The sequence below is a fragment of the Pimephales promelas genome, chromosome 18 (assembly GCF_988280905.1).
Source record: "Pimephales promelas chromosome 18, fPimPro1.hap1.1, whole genome shotgun sequence".
Lineage (NCBI taxonomy): Eukaryota > Metazoa > Chordata > Actinopteri > Cypriniformes > Leuciscidae > Pimephales > Pimephales promelas.
In genome coordinates, this window is record NC_142786.1 from 32,134,931 (window position 1) to 32,154,183 (window position 19,253).

Genomic DNA, 19,253 nt, shown 5'->3' on the forward strand with positions numbered 1-19,253 from the left:
TGATGTCAGTGTCAATGGCTCCACATGTTAGTGAGGCCATGGATTGGGTTGCCCCCGCAGTGCTAGATGACCAGATTCTTTTTCAGCGGTGGGACAGTGATGTCATTGAGCTCTTGCTCCACGCCCTTAAACATTCACACCCACAACATCGTACATGGAAGGACGAGAAAATAAAAACGTGCGATTGATGGGAAAAAAGACCACATTGTGCCGTATAGCTTCATTTTGTAGTACCTTTTGCAATTACAATAATTGCAACTAAGAATTCTGGGTAACACTACTTGAAGGGGTATGCATACTGGCATGACACCTTCATAACCAAGACATGACATATATGAATATGAAATAGGGTTTATGACAACTGTCAGTAAGTGTCATTCGCTCAGTTATGACATTTTGAATGCAAATATGACATTGTTTGAGATGTCTTTGTTATGAAGTTAAACTGTCATGTGGTTGGCTTTGACATTGGCTGTCATGAGGCATTATAACTGTGTCATGAATATTTTTCTCAACTACAGTGGTAATTGAATTTGTCATTAAAAAGTCATAATGGCTTCATGACAGCCAATGATCAACCACAGGACAGTTTAATGTAATGTTAACCAATAAAGCTAGGTGGTTTCTTAAGTTTGACCATTAATCTGCTTTGTCATGTTTATGACAGGTTGTGTTGTCTTAGTAATGTCAAGTTGTCATGACAAAGACACTGACAGGTTATGATGTTATGATTTATGATGTCAAGATGTCAACAACTCATCTAAAACAATGTCATATTTGCATTAAAAATGTCATAACTGAGCGAAAGACACTTAATAGTTGTCACAAACATACATAAAACTTCCTTCATGTTCATAACCAAGGCCGTAACCAGGGTTTGAAAATGGGTGTTGTGCAAAGAATTGTGCTATAATAATGGTTAGACCATTGGACACATTCCCCCGGGCATTAACCTGCGACCCTTTTCTTAAAGAAATTTGCCATATGTATATACAGGGGTTAAATTTGGATTTAATTATGTGGGGTAGTAGATTTTTTGGGGAAAATAAACCATTAAATGGCACTTTGTGCAAAGAAATATAGAATAAAAGTCTTATATTTCCGTAATTCACACAGATCAAACACAAATATGCTGGCTGAATAGATTGCTAGTTGAGAAACACTGCTTTAATTAATGTTTTTATGATGACTTGATGAGCATGAGCCGTCTTCCTGCTGGCCAGAGTTTTTGTCAAATTTCATTCTGTAACATATATTGCCAGATATTGCAACGAAAAACAAAACAAAATAATAATAAGCCGAAATAAGTTCAAAGCTTGTGTTTTGAAAATAAAATTATTAAAAATTTTTAATTAAAATGAACTATCCCTTTAAGTCAGAATTAAACAAAATCGTTTCTTTCATATTGTGACGTAATGAGTGCAACTAATAATAGAACAAGAAAGTGTCGGGTGGAGACTTGTTTCAGTTTGATTGGATTTCGAGACGCGGCTGTTGTAAAGTGGAGGCAGATGAATGTTGCAGGGGTGAAGTTTAAGCAGACTAAATGATTGGTGAAGCCCTGTGTGTCATTATGACATCACAAGGTCAAATATATATTAAAAATGAAACGTATATGCAAAGTAATTGTTTACAATAAAATCTAAAACATATGAGAAAATTACCAACATTCAAATAGCTGTACCTGAACAGACATGTATATAGTGTGCTTAATAATAGACTATATGTTTCCACTAATTCTAGATGGTTTTAGATTTGCAAACTCAATTAAAATAGTAGCCTATCTGTTACAATCTATCATTGTTCTAATAAACATGTTTGAAGACAGATGGAAATAAAGTTATTTAGGGTTTGGATCTGTTCACTGTTGAAGCTGTCAAAAAGTCAACATTTTGTTGATTAGACTTCCTTTCTGTAAACTTTTAACTACATTAGAGTTGATTCTGATGCATTGTGAAGTGCTGAGAGAGAATGAAGAAAGTTTAAAAGGTGTCTGACTTCTCGTCCTCATGCTACTAACTAAAATTATTCAGTGAAAACAACACTATTTTTATTGTAAATCGGAGTTCAGTCCACTTAGATCTCATTCACACATTGTGAGGTCATGTTAGGTGAACTTCATTACAGCTTTTGATGAACACACTGCTTGAGTGTATTCCGCTTTTTAGTGTTTACAGCGTTTGGCTGCAGCTTCGTGTCTGTTATTCAGTGTTTTTTCGGGCGGTTTGAGACGGCATGCATTTGTAATGAACTGAATTCCGGCTTAGTGGCTTGATAGCGGCAGGATCCGTAAATAATGTAGACTAAAGCCAAGAGCAGTGAGTTTCTTAACTTCATCGCTCATTCAGCCTCTTGAACGGCGACCGGTGCCGCTGTCAGACAACAGACATGCGCAGAACTGACAGCAGCTCAATAGCGGCTTCTCATGCCGTTCTCAGAATCCAGTTGAACCGAGCCGATCATTTCTAGTTCTGACGGAGGCAGCAGACGCTCAACACGTCAAGAGTCCATTGTATGCTGTAACAATCTCCTCTATCGCTGTTCATCGTGTCTCGACGGATACAAAATGACCCACAACGACGAAATGGGTAGGCAACTTATTTCTTTTAAATGTTTTCGACTCTTTCTACCAGACCGGAGTTGTCATAAGGGCTCTCTCTTTTTAAAAACAAAAGCCGTTAAGTTACATAGCTAAAATCTAACATGTAGGCCTATATTATGTTACATATGTTCCTTAGCAGTTCGAAACAGTCTCAAGTTACCTTTTTCTGATCAAATATGAACTCCCATTTAATGTCAAAATCATATATAGCCGCTTGCGCTGTTGAGTAAACAAGTGAACATACTAGTAAACACGCTAGCTAACTTAGTACCTAAGACTAGCCTAAGTTAACTGAGACCCTAAACTGTGTTCTTTCTTTGAAATGTATTAATTAACCTACAGTAAATATTGGCCAATACAAATCATTTAATATATTTATAGGTTAGGTTACATCTTTTCTATAGCCTACCTGTTTTACGGTATTAAGCTGGACAGTTTAAATGCAGGTTCCTATTGTGAAAACTTACCCCATAGCCTACTGTTACAGTATGCCCTTCTATTGGTAAAAAAAGGGTTAATTAACTATTTCCCCCCTGAGAAATTGAGTGCAACGTAGCCTAGAAGCTTGTTTTTGTCAATGATCAGTCTGCGTTATTTCATCTTTATTAAAAATAATAATAATCATGTGCCAAACAGTGCATTTCCTGCACTACGACCGATCGTATAGTCTCTTGTAAACTAAGCTTAAATTATTATTTTTTTCTATACATATAATCAACTTTAAATCAATAGTTAAAATAAAATGGATAAAGTTGTCCGCAATGCTTTATACTGCAAGTCTTGTGTCAGCCACTGGTTTCTTTGTGTTTCTCTAAATGCAGAAATGTGTGGAGCCTCTGCGGTAATGCATTTCTCATGTAGCAACATTTGCATTGAGCACTTTAATGTCCACAGTCCATTTGAAAGCAGTTCAGGCAATATTTCCTTATTACTTGGCTGTCACTAATGGCCCTCTTGTTCTATTTTCTGGGCCCTTTCCATTCACACACAAACTCATTTTCTCCCTTTTGGACTGTCTCTCTCACACTCTCTCTCTTTCTTTGACTGTCTCTCTGACTCACTGGTGATTCAGCAAAGACAGGTGACCACTCTCCTCTAGCAGCAGCTCTAATGGCAGTCATTGATTTACTCGCTTTCACTGTCTGACTTCAGTGTGTACGAATGTGCGGTTTATGTGTGTCTGCATGAGTCTTGCAAACATTTACCATACTCTCTTAAAAATAAATATTCTTTATTAGCATAATTGTAGTTTTTATGTTTTCGGCATTCTCATAGTTTCTTTTTTTATTGATTAATTTATTTAGTGGTTTAGTAAGACAAATAGCCTACCCTTCAAGTTCGGTGAAAAGGAAGTACACTGTAGCGTACTACTATAAAAAGAGTACTTATTACGGAAATAATATACTTTAATATAGTAAACATACGTAAGTGAAAGTGGATGTGATTATATTCAAATATTAAAATATTCATTGTACTTTAAAGCAACTTCAAATTTGACATTATTACAAAGAATCATAGTCATGAAAATGTACTCTCTGTAAAAGTGGTCTTTTATTAGGGGCCAAGCGTGAGTCTTTGGTGTGTCTTACTCATTCCCTCTAGCGCCACCACCTTTCCAAAGTTTCACTCATGTTTATGCTAATAACTTTTTAACCGTAAGGACTAGAAACAAAATTCCCCTTTCATCTGATTCTTTAGTTCAAGGCGATTCGATTGACACCCTATGACATCATTTTCCATCACCAAAATCTTTCCGCTATTTTTAATTTTCCGAAAAACCGTCTCGGGTTACGTTTGTAACCGTTGTTCCCTGAGAAAGGGAACAAGGCACTGCATCGGTGAAGCCCTTCAGCGTAGCGCGTCTGAATTCATGAATGCAATCGAATCCAATCCTATTGGCGTTGCGTGATTATTATAAATAAATAATATAGACTAAAATGTATTTACTGTACCCGTGTGAAAAAGAAGTGAGCTTAATTTTCACTTGTATATGTCAAACCTTAAAAGTATATTTAAAAAATGTACTTGCAGATAATAAAATAATAATGAAAAATTATAGCTGCAAGCAGCCATTACGGGGCCAAGCGCAAAGGCAGATGACAAAACATGCCAACATGGCAGGGAGTTTCAGACCAACTGCAGTAAGGAGCAATTAAAGACATTTAAAGACGAATTTATGCAAAATGGCCTAAAAATTATACACACAGTAACTTACATACTAAATTATTTAATGGTTTATCACTCTCGACCAATAGGTGGCGCAGTTATGAAATCGATGCGATCAGAGTGAGGTGACAGTGACACATACAAAGTTTGCATTTCCAAAAATGCAAAGGCATGCATAGATACAGTAAACTACAAGAAATGTGAAGGCATTGCAGAGATAAATCCTGAATGGTCCTTTTGACAGCATGCCTGTTTGTTTTGGATGTTCGAAATAGCTTGCCAAAGCCAACTTTCCGGAAAAAGTTTGCTTCGGCTGGCCTGGTAAACACCTTTGTACTTCCTTTGGTCGCTGACAATTACATAATAGGTTGGCGTGTTGTTCACAATGTTCAGAGGCTCTGCCTTTCACATGGAAATCTTTTCGGCTTCATTTCTCCTGTTCAATCTGTGGAGGTCAGACGTGACCCTCGAGTGAAACCATGAACACAGTGGAGAGCTGCTTTATAGTAGAAAATGGAGTTGTACTTCTGATGAAACGAGTGACACTGACTCTGTTTTTCATGTTTAATACGGTAAACCTGCTTTATTTTAAGCAATCTAGTCTACTGTATAAAATGCTATGAAAATAAACATGACGTGACTTTCGACTTGAAAATTTTCCATCTTCCATGTAGGTAATGTGGGTATGCAACCTGTGCCGAAAACAACAAGAAATCCTCACCAAGTCGGGAGCGTGGTTCTACAGCGGTCCTGAGGGGTCCAGATCAGGGTCCCAAGCCAAAGTAAGAAGGGGCCCCGCAGGAGCACACCAGGACCCTCTCAGAAACGGTTCAGGGCTCCCCTCAGACAGGTGAGAAGTTTATATTCCTGCACATTGCTTGGCCTCGGACAATGTAAAATGTACGGGACTGATGCTGTCCGAAGGTTTTGTCTCAATGAGGAAGGTTTTCTGGAGTGGAAATTACTTAGGCAAGGCAAGTTTATTTATATAGCACATTTCATGCACAGTGGCAATTCAAAGTGCTTTACATGGAAGAAATTAAAATAATCAAAAGAAGTCAGAATAATTAAAACAGTTTAGAATAAAAAAAATCATAATAATAAAAATAAAATACAGTGTCGAAAATAAAATGTATAGTACCGTCGGACGAACAGTGGCACAGTGCTCATTCAGTAAATGCAATCAATATAAATAAAAACAGTTAAGAGTAAAAATAAAATAAAATAAAGTAATACCCCTATCTGAGTTAAATTAAGTGTGTTTATTATTGACAATTCATGAGCATGCATTTGATACCTGTAATGTATGGACATTTTATGTGCGGCAACATTAAAAAACAGGAAGCTGCAAATATTTGAGATCTTTAGGAGCATCTGTAAAATTCAAACGTACATATGTGATAAAGGCTGTGCAATGTTGAAGGCACAATACATGCTTTGCAGTGAACATTTAGCTCCTTCATTTTCTTCTTTCACAATTTTATCTGTTTAATACTTTCTGAGTCAAAGCAACTTTCAATGTGTACAGTGATTTCTGATTTCTGGACTATACTTGGGCGTGCCGTATAGTAATAGTGCTTACAGCCTTCATGACTAGAACAGATATTTCACTAAGCTACACTGACACAGCTTTACCCATTAGCTCTGGTCTGACTCGAAAAGTGGACTAGCAGTCTCTTTCCAGCAGATCATTAAGGGTCTGTAAGTGGTCTAGGATCTAATGAAGAAAGTGCACTGACTACACAGGCCACATCAGCATCAGACGGACTTGCAAACATTGAGCTCAGATGCTGCAGATAAGGGTAGTCATTGACATCAATGACCGCTCAATATTTTCAACAATTATTCAGCCTATACTTGAGTAGTTGGAGTGAGACTCTGAATTAACTATTTTGCTGCCTAATTGTTTGTACATATGTGTCAGATAGATTTCTTCTGCTGTTTCATTGAACATCCCTCCCATTGCGGTCCAGGTTAACCAACCTGAAAAAAATGCAACAATAAAGGCTACACTGTAAAAAAATATTGATGGTTTAACTTAAAAAAGTAAGTAACCTGGTTACCTTAAAATTTTAAGCTCATTGAACTGGAAAAAGTGAGTTAATGCAATGAAGGAGAATGATTTAACCATCAAAAACTCAAAATTATACGTTATCTGAACTAAATAAATTATTTAAGTTGATTTGACAAAAGAAAAAATGTTGTGATTACTACACTATAAAAATATTGTTGGTTTAACTTAAAAAAGTAAGTAACCTGGGTTGCCTTAAAATTTTAAGTTTATTGAACTGGAAAAAGGGAGTTAATACAATGAAGTAGATTAATTTAACCATCAAAAACTCAAAATAATAAGTTATCTCAACTAAATAAATTATTATAAAGTTGATTTGACAAAATAAATTATGTTGTGATAACAAATCTTGAAAATATTTTTTACAGTGCAATGATAATAATTACACAGTTTTAATAATCGTTGTAATTATGAGAATAGAGAAGTCCACACCGCATCAATAAACAATAACGTCATCGAGAAACAGTATCAATGGAATCACTTTCAGAATGATTTTTTCCAGCTGATGAATGATAAAAAAATCCATCCTGCTTTAAAGAGCTCAAGGCAAGCATTTAAAGCAGCAGATGATAAAACTAGTGCATGCATATAATAAACAGAACCTTATTGTGCATTAGTGGACTCTAATATCGTCCTTGGCACGAAAACTGGCCTTTAAAATGTCAATGACTTTTTTTCCAGAATTTTTGTTGCTTTCTAGAGTACTAAACTACTAAGTAGAGAGTACTGTGATGATCCCTTGTCTGTATGCGTTGCAATTAGACTTGAATTTGACAATTCTTCCCCATTGTGACGTATTTCTGAGTTAAATGACTTCTTGAACAAGAAAGATTAAGGGCGGAACTTAATTTTGTAATATTGTGAATTATACAGGATGTCTATTTCTGATGTCTAAGGTAGTGATCAACATAGAATTCATTCATTCAGAAACGCTGATTCATTCAGCAATGAAAGTGAAGTCTTTACAAGTGAGCCACTGAATCTAAATTCTAAATTCAAATTTATAAAAAAAATAATCTTTAAAGAGACTGCATCAATTAACATCTTGTCAGAACTTTAAATTGCACGTTATTTTGTTATGGAAGAATGGTGATTTCTATTTTAAACACACAAAAAGTGATTTTCAAAGTGATTATTCTGAACCTTGCAGCTGGTTGGATGTATGCCGTGATCTCATGTGGGTGACAAGTTCGCACCGCGAAACACGAAGAAATGTCTTTGCGTAGGGAGGGGGGTAAGATGTTTTGATTAAAGCGGCAGGATGCCCTTTTACGCAGTGTTGATTTTGTTTTTGGGGTGTACTACGATATGTTTTCATGCTCTATTGTTCAAAAAGTCCATTATTTTTCACATATTTTACATGACTACAGCTCTTCTCTCCCCAGAATGCTTCGTTTTCGATGAAGCCCCTCCTTCCAAAATACGAAATGTGCTGTGATTGGTTAGCTGGCCCAGTGTGTTGTGATTGGCACGCTTTAGCTTGTGTTTGGGAAATATCACGCCTCTTCATAACTGCAAGCTCTACTCGGATGTAAATATTATCAATGACATCAATTTCTAACCATTATGAGCCCGATTCAGACCCTAACAATGTTAACGAACAATTGGATTGTGCTGACTTTGCAATCACGGATTTCACAGGACATTTCACAGTGGTATTTTTTCTTTTTGTGCAATTTTCTAATAGATACGATGTTAACCATTTAATCATAGACTATTTGTCAGAAAACTATGATAATACAAAGCTTACAAAAGCTACAGTAAACTCTACAGTACATCAATACTGTAGCTAATGTGAGTTAGCAAGCTAGCGGAGGCAAAGCAGTATGAAATACATTTTTAGCTCTCTAAGTTCATCATCTTTAGGACAAACTTTTTTCCGGGGTGTGAAATACAGAAACAACAACTCTTCCTCTTCTCTAAAGCAGTCCAATATGGCCTCACCCACTTTGTTGAAGCTTGCTAGTCCCATACCAGCTGTTTGTTGTAGTTCTTAAAAAGCGATTTCTGTAAAAGAAAGAATCTCCCTTTGCATTGAACTGACATTGAGCGTTGTAACTCGGCAGATGTTGTTTATGCTCAAACAGCAACATTACAAACTATCTAAAGTAAAAAAAAAAAAAAAAAAGTGAAATCATAATCAAGGACCCCTTTAAAGATTACAAAAGCCAACTGATCATTTCTTTAAACAAAGAATTGTCCATTTTTGGTAACTTTAATGATTTTAGCACTATCTCTTATAATGATAATGACATGATGGAGATAGAGAAAATGACCTGTAAAATGTGGTTTACCGGTACAGAAAAACATTAAAAAGGAAAATAAAATACTTGCGTCTCATTGCGTTTACACCTAAAGATCCGAACACAATGCGAGCCAGACCTCCAGATGTGGCAGATCCGATCACAACGCATTTATGCGTTTTTTATTATCTGGATACAGATCGCATTTTAATACCAGGTGTAAATGGGGTCCCAAGTCAGAACTAAAGGATATTCGATTCCCTCACGTTGCCAGTCCTCTTCAAATAGGCAATCACTTCTTTAAAGTGATCTTTAACCCGCGTCGATGAGGTAAAATATAAAATACGCGATAAAACAAGTGGTTACGTAGCTATATGCCTGTCACTCGTGCACTGTAAAGCGCGAAGCTCCAGTGCTTTTGAGCGTCTCCGGCTGTGTCTGAAAACCTAGTAAGCTGACTGCTTAGACAGCATATTAGGGTAGGCTATCATATGCACTAGCCTAAAATGCTCACTTGTTTTTCCCTCTCTCTCTACTTCTCCCGAGAGCGCACTGTATCAGAATGCCGCGTTCACGCTCCCGTTTGCGCATCTCTCATCATAGAAACCGAGCAGCCGGCAGTGCGAGCGCGTCAGGAATAATATGTGTGTGAGAGAGTGTGTGCTGCTCCAGTTTGTCTGATTCTCCGAGGCGAGACGGTGGCGCATGGACGCAGCTCCAGATATTCCAGCCGGTAAAAATGCAGCGCTGTTTTTCTCTCTCTCTGGCACGCCGTCAGACGGAATCCATCCCCCGCTCCCAGCAGCCGCAGCAGCAGCACCTCAGGACTGGAGCATGAGGCGCACATCCATCAGATCTCCAGGAAAATATGGGACTTGATCGACACGGATGTAGCGGTCGCTGGGCTGTGGGTGTGCTGTTGTTGTTTCCTCAAGTGAAAGACTAGCTACTGGGTTCGGATAGGGAGGAGGTGGCAGGTGAAAATGCAATTTGGGACATTGCGACAGTTCTGTAGCTCGTTTCTATCGCATTTTAAGCCACCCCAGAACGTCTCGAAGCCAGAGCTGTTGGAACAGGCGCGGAACGGCAGGTGAGGCGATCGATACCCGCTCACCGATCATCACACAAGAGCTAAACGAATACAGAAATACAGCAGCACAGGGACATCCATTGCTATAGATGAACATACTGAAGAATCCCGTGGGGTTTGAACTTACGCTGCTGTTTATTGCTCAAGATTATTCGCATATGGGTGTTTTATAACGGCTCCGTGCCAACGGCTTCATTTATGCTTTTTGCATAATATAATATGCATGTGAATTCACTCTTTTTTTCTTTTTTTTACAGTGTCCTTTAATCACTGCATGTCAGTGCAATTAATTAAATTATAATAATATACCTATAGTACTAACAAATATAGGCTATATATATGTATTGCAATTTATTTAGTTAGACTAGCACTGTGAAAAAGTAAAACAACAACAACAACAAAACATAGCTGTTTACCTGATATGACTTTTAAAAAATACTTAATGTAGCCAATTAAAGTAAATAATCACTTAAGAGATCACATAAATGTATAAAAAAATGTATGTAACGTGAGCACGAATGCATTGTAATCTAAATGCCTTCTTCTATAGATCTATGAGGGATATATTGCTCCCACTAGAGTTTTTTTTGCTGATTCTTTGTTGGAGCAGGTTTGAGACTTTCTTTATGATGCTAATTTAGACTATGAGGAGCCTTGAGCTATTTATAACTCAAGCACAATAACTTGCTTTGGGAAAAATGTCCTAGTGAGTCATTCAGTAAAGTCATGATTTATTAAGCAATGTTATGGCATATACCTGAAACGCTGAATATGGATTATATCGTACAAACAACAGCGTATACATTCTCATTCACAAAATACAGACTACAGCACAGTCATAGTTTCGTAAACGCATTTAACCATTTGCGCCTTTCACAAGTGTGTTGTGTTCAGTGCATTAGTCATCTGATTATAAAGTCTGAAGAAAATGAGAATTACATGGCAGCAACATGCAATGTAAAATATGCTCCAAAAATACCAATAAAAAAGATTATTTAGGCTAGTCTCCGGTGTTTGCATAAGTGTGCTTAAAATTGTTTGGCTATGCTCAGTTTGGATGTGTTGAAGGCAGCATTTTTACTTCAAGCATCTCCTTTTATTCAAGTAATGTGACATATTTGGGACTTGATTTCATCCAGGAACTGATAGGATTGTGCAGACAAATAGTTGAAGAGGAGGGCTGGACAAATAAGAGGCATTAGTGATTTCGGCCATTAAGTAAAAGTATTACTACATTTTGATAAAAAAAAATGATCATGGCAAGTATTATTGTTCTTTGGAGTAGCAGCTGGCATTTTAACGTAGATTTTGCAAATCTAATCAACGTTGAAATAGCAATGTCATTCCAACGTCACGTTTCTCAGCATAGTTGAATGAGTGAACATTGAATCAATATTGATTTTGGTTTAGATTTTGCAAATCCAATCAACGTTGAAATTTAATATAAAGTCTTGCTTTTCAACAGGTTATTTTGTTTAACTGTTTTCACTAAAGTATCCACGACGACGACTGACATATTTTCACATTATAAACATCTCTCTCTCCGAGGCTTAATTTTATAAGCACTAAATAAAATAAAGTGTATAATCGATGTTTTAAAATCATGTCAGATTTTATAATTATATCCATGGAAACGTTTAAGTCAGTTTGAGTTGATCTTTCAATGTTGTATCCGTATTCATGTATTAACACTTTTTCAACATTAATTGATCAGCATTGTTTAGATGTTGGAACAATGTTATTTTTCTACTGATATATTTTAAACAAATGTTTAAAATAGGGCTGTCAAACGATTAATCGCGATTAATCCCATCCAAAATAAAAGTTTGTGTTTACATAATATATGTAGGTGCACTGTGTACAATTATTTTGTATATATATAAATATACACACATGCATGTATATTTGAGAAAAAAAATATAATTTATATATAAAATATTTATTCTATATACAGTATATATATGAAAATATTTCTTAAATATATACATGAATGTGTGTATATATATATATATATATATATATATATATATATAAAATAATTATACACAGCGAGTGCACCCACATATATTATGTAAACACAAACTTTTATTTTGGATGCGATTAATCGCAATTAATCGTTTGACAGCCCTAGCTTAAAAGTCATGGTTGTAAAAAACTCAAAAATGGTTGATATTTCTATGTTGAATCCGCGTTCGACGTTGTTTTCACGTTAAATTAATATTTTTTCCTAAAATTAAATGACATTTTTTCAACAACATTTAAACGTTTAATATCAGTCGAACGCCAGCTGGGTTGATACGAAAAATCCCGTTTTAGGAAAATAAATAGGATCTGTATTGAGTTAATGCTGAAATCTTTTTTATGATAAGTTTAGATGGGAAGCGCATGATGATACATGTTTGAATTTCTATTCATTTATTTTTCTGTTATTAATAAATCTGACTTTTAGCTATTTTAGTGGTGTATTCATAGGTTATCTTTGTTTACTTAGTTAAGATATTTTATCTGTCACCCAGAATAATGTTTTCTGATATTGGCAACATTACAGACTTTAATGCAGTCAGCTGCGACATGCGTGACTCCCAGAGTTAGTGAACTGTGAATGAGTTCGTGTGTGTGATGATGATGATGATGAGATCCTCACTGCATGTTTATTCATCTGCTTTAAAATGAGCATTTGTATCTTCTTTAAAAAACAAACGAATGAAAAACAAAAATCTAGAAAGAGCAGTATCTACTATTTGTGTAATCATAATCATCATCCATACCTGCTTAGTTTGTAAACATGCTGGAATTCCAAATATATTTGGCACATAAATATTATTTAGAGTAAATATTATAAAGTAAATCTGCTGTGCAGAATCTCTACATAATTCTATGGTCGCACTGTGCTGTGTATCCCATGATCGCACACCGCACAGCCCTTTTTACAATTCAGGCTTTTATTTGCAAAAGCCTTATACCCACTTAGTAGCAATCCATATCTCAATGGGCCAAATCATTTTGTTGTATCCCCGGTCTCTGCACTAATGCTGTTGATATTGCATGTGAGTGGTGGGCTACAGAAATGGAATCGGACTCCCTCAGATGTCCTAATTAATTGCTGGCCACATTTCGGCCTCTTTCACTCTGGCTGATTTACTCCCTCAATCATTGATTATTTAGGAGCTGTATTTTCTCTAGTGTACTCTCTTCCCAAAAGCGCTCCTTTTAATGGAAATCCAAACTGATCGATGGACAGTCAGAGGAGCCCATCCCGTTGCGGGCTGGAGCTGTTATAATGTTGCCTGGACTTCGATGTTTCTCTCTTTTCAAGTGGTGGAAAGTCAAAAGAGCTGCAGCTCCACTCATGAAAGTAAATATGCTTGTTATTTTGTATCTTACTGTATGTCAATTGAGGTATGTTTTAGCTTATATATTACATACAATACCTTTCAAAAGTTTGGCTTGTTAATATTTTTTATGTTTAAAGTCTCTTGCTCACAAAGGCTGAATTTATTTGATCAAAAATACAGTAAAAACAGTAATATTGTGAAATATTAATACAATTTTTAAGAACTGTTTTCTATTTGAAATGTTGCTTCATGGCAAAGCTGAATTTTCAGCCTATTTATCGGGTCTTCGGTGTCGCATCATCCGACAGACACCATTGCTCAAGAAACATTTCCGATAATTATAAAAGTTGAAAACGGTTATGCTAATGCTTAATATTTTTGTCAGGATTCTTTGATGAATAAAGTTTAAAAGAACCACATTTTGTAACAATGTAACGCTTTTTACTGTCACAATGTTTATTTAAAGAACTGTTTATTTAAAGAACAATGTAACCCTTTTTACTGTCACAATGTTTAAACATTGTGACAGTAAAAAGTGTTACATTGTTACAAAATGTGGTTCTTTTAAATGAACCAGTTTAATGCGGCCTTGTTGAATAAAAATATTTATTTCTTTAAAAAAATCGTACCGTCCCCAAACATTTAAACCATAATATTATATAGTGTATTTACAACCCAAAATAAATAGCGGTGTTTTCTTGGTTATATTATAGTCGTCTCCATTGTAACTTTACACATTCTTGTAACACTTAACAATAAGGTTTCTTTAATGTATTATCTAACATAAACTAACCATGATGGCCAATTCATTTGTTACTGTATTTGTTAATCTTTGTTAAGATTAGTTAATTAAGCTGTTCATTTGTTCATGTTACTTCACAGTGCATTAATTAATGTTGGCAAATACCATTACTGATTTTAATAATGTATAGTAAATGTTGAAATTAACATTAAAGGGGTAGAAAATAATTGAAATCCACAGAGTAGCGATACCTTTTAAATTAGAGCACCTTTAACATTCCAGACTGATCTCATGAAATGGAGTGTGTATGACACGCCAATTCATATTTTCATTTTTGGTGTGCTATCAACACGTATAATCGCTTTTCAGCGTGTTTATGAACGCCGTTGACTTATCGTTACATTACTGTATATATAAATATATGACCTAGCCCAACCCCATCCCTAAACTTACCCGTCACTGGGGTTACTGGCATTTATGAGTCTTACCCCTCCATCCTAGGAAATAAAATATCGCTTACTTTGCTTACTGGAAAACTGGCACACAACATCAGCATTCAGAGAAGCTTTTTCTTCCTACATAATAAATAACTTGACCCTCAGAGTGCGCAGATACAACACAATAAAACGCTGTCATGTTATTCTGCATTCAGAGGCAGATAGATACCTGATATTTGGGAACGCAATCGTGTGAGACTATTCAGGGAGGTAATTATACCAAATCGTCTTGATGACAGATTTTGCCTGAAGACATTTTAAATTAATATTGCAATTTTTCTTAGTATCTGCCTTAATTGCGTAGGCATAAGTTTTAAGATTTTATGCACATTTTATAAAAATACATGAATGGAAACATAGCTAATGGGATTTTCCCATGTGATGGCGTACCTTTCTTCAATGAGCCACATGATTTGAGGCATCTTTCATTTCAAAATTATGTGGGGTGAGTTATTGCTAAAACAATAATGAGTGTTGCCTTATCAAGCAGCACTAATTAGGTCAGGGCAGATGTAAGAGACAAGGTGAAGATAAATCAAGGGTTGGAGTTTGGTGATGGTTTATTGATCCTTAAACTGAGGTTAAATTTAAATGATGCCATTTAGCTGGCAGGATATTTGTCCTAATAAGATCATTGATTGGGAGATTAACAGCGTTGTGTGTCTATTGAGTGAATCCCGTCATTAAGAGATCATTTCTGAGCCTCTATCACGGTCATTGTAAGAATACGTACCCCTTAAAGAACTGACAGATAGGATGACACTGTCCCACATGTTGCATTAAAGTTTTAGTTCATTTTCAAAATGAAAAATCTGTCCTCATTTACTCGCCTTCAAGTTGTATGAATTTCTTTCTTCTGCTGAACAAAAAAGATGAATGTCGGTAACCAAACAGTTGATGTACCCCAGTGACTTCCATAGTATTTTTGTTCCTACTATGGAAGTCAATAGGGTGCATCAACTGTTTGGCTACCGACATTCTTCAAAAGATCTTCCTTTGTGGTCAACAGAAGAATGAAATTGAGGGTGAATAAATGGTTGAATAAAATGGTTGCTTGACCTTTGCCTATTAGGTCAAGGTTCTCAGATCACATTTAAGAGTTAATTACATGACAGATGAGATATTTCATCACAATATTTAGCCGACTAAATATTGGAATTAGAGCCCGACCGATATTGGATTTTGAAGGCCGATACCGATACAAATATTTTTTTGGTTTTAAAATCCGATATTCCAATATATCGTCCGATATTTTTTAAATTTTTGACATTCATGACATGGTTCAAGAGTGTTTCGTCTGTTTTTATTTTATTTTTGAAATATTCATTTATCGGCCATTATAACTGCCGATACCGATAGTTTGGAAAATGCCTAATATCGGTCTGCCGATAAATCGGTCTGGCTCTAATTGGAATTTATTTTTGGAAGATAGAGTTTTTCCGGCTTAAATTAAATAATGTGAGTATATTTTATTGAATTTTCAATGTATTTTAAGAACAGGGTTAATGATGAAATGCATGAGATTGGGGATCAGTTAAGGAGAAATTTTGCTTGCTTTTTTGGAGGATCAGTGTAGGGGAATTTTAATTAATAAATTAGCGTTCAACACTACTTAAAAAATATCTTCTTATTAAACGATCTGTACACTTGCAAAGTTCTCAATGCTTCGTTTTGCATGTATGGACCCTCATTATGCTACTGTGTTAGTGTGGGACTATTTTGGGCCTTGTAAGTGGTACAAAACTCTTTACATTCGATTATCATGAAAACAAATCTCAGAGAACGGTCGACTAGGTACCGATGTTTAATTAGACCAAAGGTTCATTTTGCGCCGGAGTTCTCCTTTAATGCATACTTGCTAAATAAAAGTATTAAATTCTTTAAAAATATATCAAATGAATCTGGAGAGCTCTGCATCAATGTTTTTGCAATGAATGTTCTGGAAATATCTGTAAATTATTAATATGTATGGTACGAGTGTTTGTTTCTAAATGAGGTATTATTATTATTTTTATTATTATTATTATTATTTTCTCTTTGAGATTATTGATGAAGGAAGCAGCTATTTTTGTTGTTGTTATTGTTGTTGTGTAAAATCTTTAATAGACTGGGGTGGGGTTTAATAAGTTTTACTTCTTCCCACTCAATTTCAAGCATAAGTGTTAAAAGTTATTATTATTGTCTATCTTTTCTGTTGTCACACTATCTTGCTTGAAATAAATAAATAATAAAATAATGTAGCATATATTCTACATGCTGGAGAGTGGGCGAACATGATCACAGTATCAGTGCATGATCAATGTCCCTGGCATTTTTGAGGACTGCCTTGACTCCACGCGAAAAGTCTGCAGCACACAACACTTCTTGCCACACTGTGGAGTGTCATTTCCCAAACCCACAGCCGTTTCATCCCCCTCAGAGCTCCAATCCTTCCCGTCACTGACAGCAACATGACATCTCCCTGCCTTTGATAATGCGCAGAGAAATATTCATCACTTCTGCCCTTGAGAAACAAACTTTGCAATAGAAATAACAGTGATACTTAGCTCCGAGCTGGTCGCCAACGCATTTTTAGCTCCTGCTCTCAGAGCCACTGCAATTTTCCACACTTTAGCCATTGTGTGCCGCACTGCATTTTTCTTTTGTGTGAAATCTGATTGAAAGTGCTAGAAAGGGCTGGAGTGGAGTGGAAGAATAGGGCGAAGAGAGAGAAAATCTGTTTTAATTTAAAATGAGACGAGAAAGTCTCCCGTCTGACTGCGCCGCTCACCCACATCTCTTGTTGCGCTGTGCTGCATCGCATGCGTCAGAGGAACCCATGTGTGTTCATTTATACTCTGACTTTCGCTCGCATCCTCTTTTAAGGCTGCCGACTCCACCGGCGTCCACTTCACTCACTATATAAAGGAACAAATTATTTATTCAGCAGCCTGCAAGGCACTCTACGGCCCTATGACCTGCCTGTCCAGGCCCAAAATAGAGACGCTGGACTAAGTGTTTCAAATCCCACCACACTGGAGTGCCCATTAGTTAAAGAGTGATCCTTACCAGAAAGGAAGTGCATTTAAAGCAAATTCAAATACTAACATGATTTAATCACCCTAATGTTGGTCTAAACATGCATGACTTTCTTTTTATTCACACCAAAAGAGAAATGCCACTGTGTTGCTGGCCACTCTCAAACTTCATAAAAGTATGGCTCGTGTTCCAAGTGTCCTGAATTTATGCAAGCTTTGTTTGAGGAACAGACTGACTCACAAAAGAATCATTCAGATGATTTTGTGAAGTGGATCAAACGATTTATTGAAACAATCTGTCTGAAAAGAATAACTGTTAATGAATAGCAAATTTTTGTTCCTCACCAGTGTTGGGTGTAACTAATTACTAAGTAATTAGTTACTGTATTTTAATTACTTTTCCCTTGAAAATGTAAAGTACTCTTCATTTATCTAGTTACTTCTGATGTAATTGAGGTAAATGTATGGATCAATCCGATCTCACAGCGATTCGTATGCATTTTATGAGGTGTCTAAATCGCACTCGTACAAATTCGTATGAATTATTGTAAAATATGTATGAAAAAAGTGTGAAATGTCATGAGATCAGACATAAAACAATAGTTGGTTTAACATCAAAATGTATTGTCTGATGCTAAAAAGTATGTTTTTATAATGTAACCTTCTCCACCTTGGTCAGTTTAAGGATAATTCATGCAATTTTATAGTATTTATTTGAAAGAAATAAAACAGATTCATGTCTATCCTTGTATTATTCAGCTGGTTGACATTGATATGGGATTTTGAAAGTAATTAAATACTTTTTAGAGAGAGTAATTAGTACAGTAATCTAATTACACTGTTGAATAGGTAATTAGTAACTAGTAATTAATTACTTTTTTAGAGTAACTTACCCAACACTGTTCCTCACACAGAGCTATTGCATGATGTGAGAAGACTTGTGTATATATAGCGAATAAGCACACAAGTAGAATATCGCACATAAGTTGTATGTATTACTTTTATGAAACGTGCTTTTGAAGTTTGAATGTTCATTGTAAAACTACTGTTCAAACATTTTGAGTTTGGTAAGAGTTTTAAAAAGTTTTTTTGATTGAAGTCTCTTACCAAGCCTGAATTTGATCAAAAATAGAGTAAAACAGTAAGATTGTGAACAATTATTAAAAATTTAATCATTTTCAGTCTATTCCTGTGAGGGCAAAGCCGAATTTTCAAGTTAAGTTTAAAGTTATTTCTTTACACAAAATCAAGACAATTGCAAGAATACGAGAATAAGAACTACTTTTGTACTTCACAGGTGAAATAAAATGAACACAAAAAGTTACAGAATATATTGTATATTTTTGTTTGTAAACTATTTTTTGAACCTTACTTCTCTATCCATTGGAAAGAGAGGAAGTTGACAAGGGTTTTGGACTCCAGTAAACAGCATTACTCCATCAGAAGTGCAGTGCTTGAGTGATGTACGCTGAATCAGAAGAGTAGGTAAT

General features: G+C 35.7%; 1 protein-coding gene across 9 annotated transcripts in view; it reads left to right on the forward strand.

Annotated features, from left to right (window-relative positions):
• rims2b (regulating synaptic membrane exocytosis 2b) overlaps positions 1-19,253 on the forward strand; it is a 123,241-nt gene that overhangs the window by 17,446 nt on the left and 86,542 nt on the right. For 7 of the 9 annotated variants that reach the window (XM_089122564.1, XM_089122556.1, XM_089122557.1 and 4 more), the window contains one exon: positions 5,443-5,618. In XM_089122564.1, the coding sequence (XP_088978690.1) occupies positions 5,443-5,618 (176 nt within the window). Of the gene's footprint in view, positions 1-5,442; positions 5,619-9,698; positions 10,173-19,253 lie in introns of those variants that run through there. The other 2 variants (XM_089122562.1, XM_089122563.1) reach the window with 1 other exon arrangement.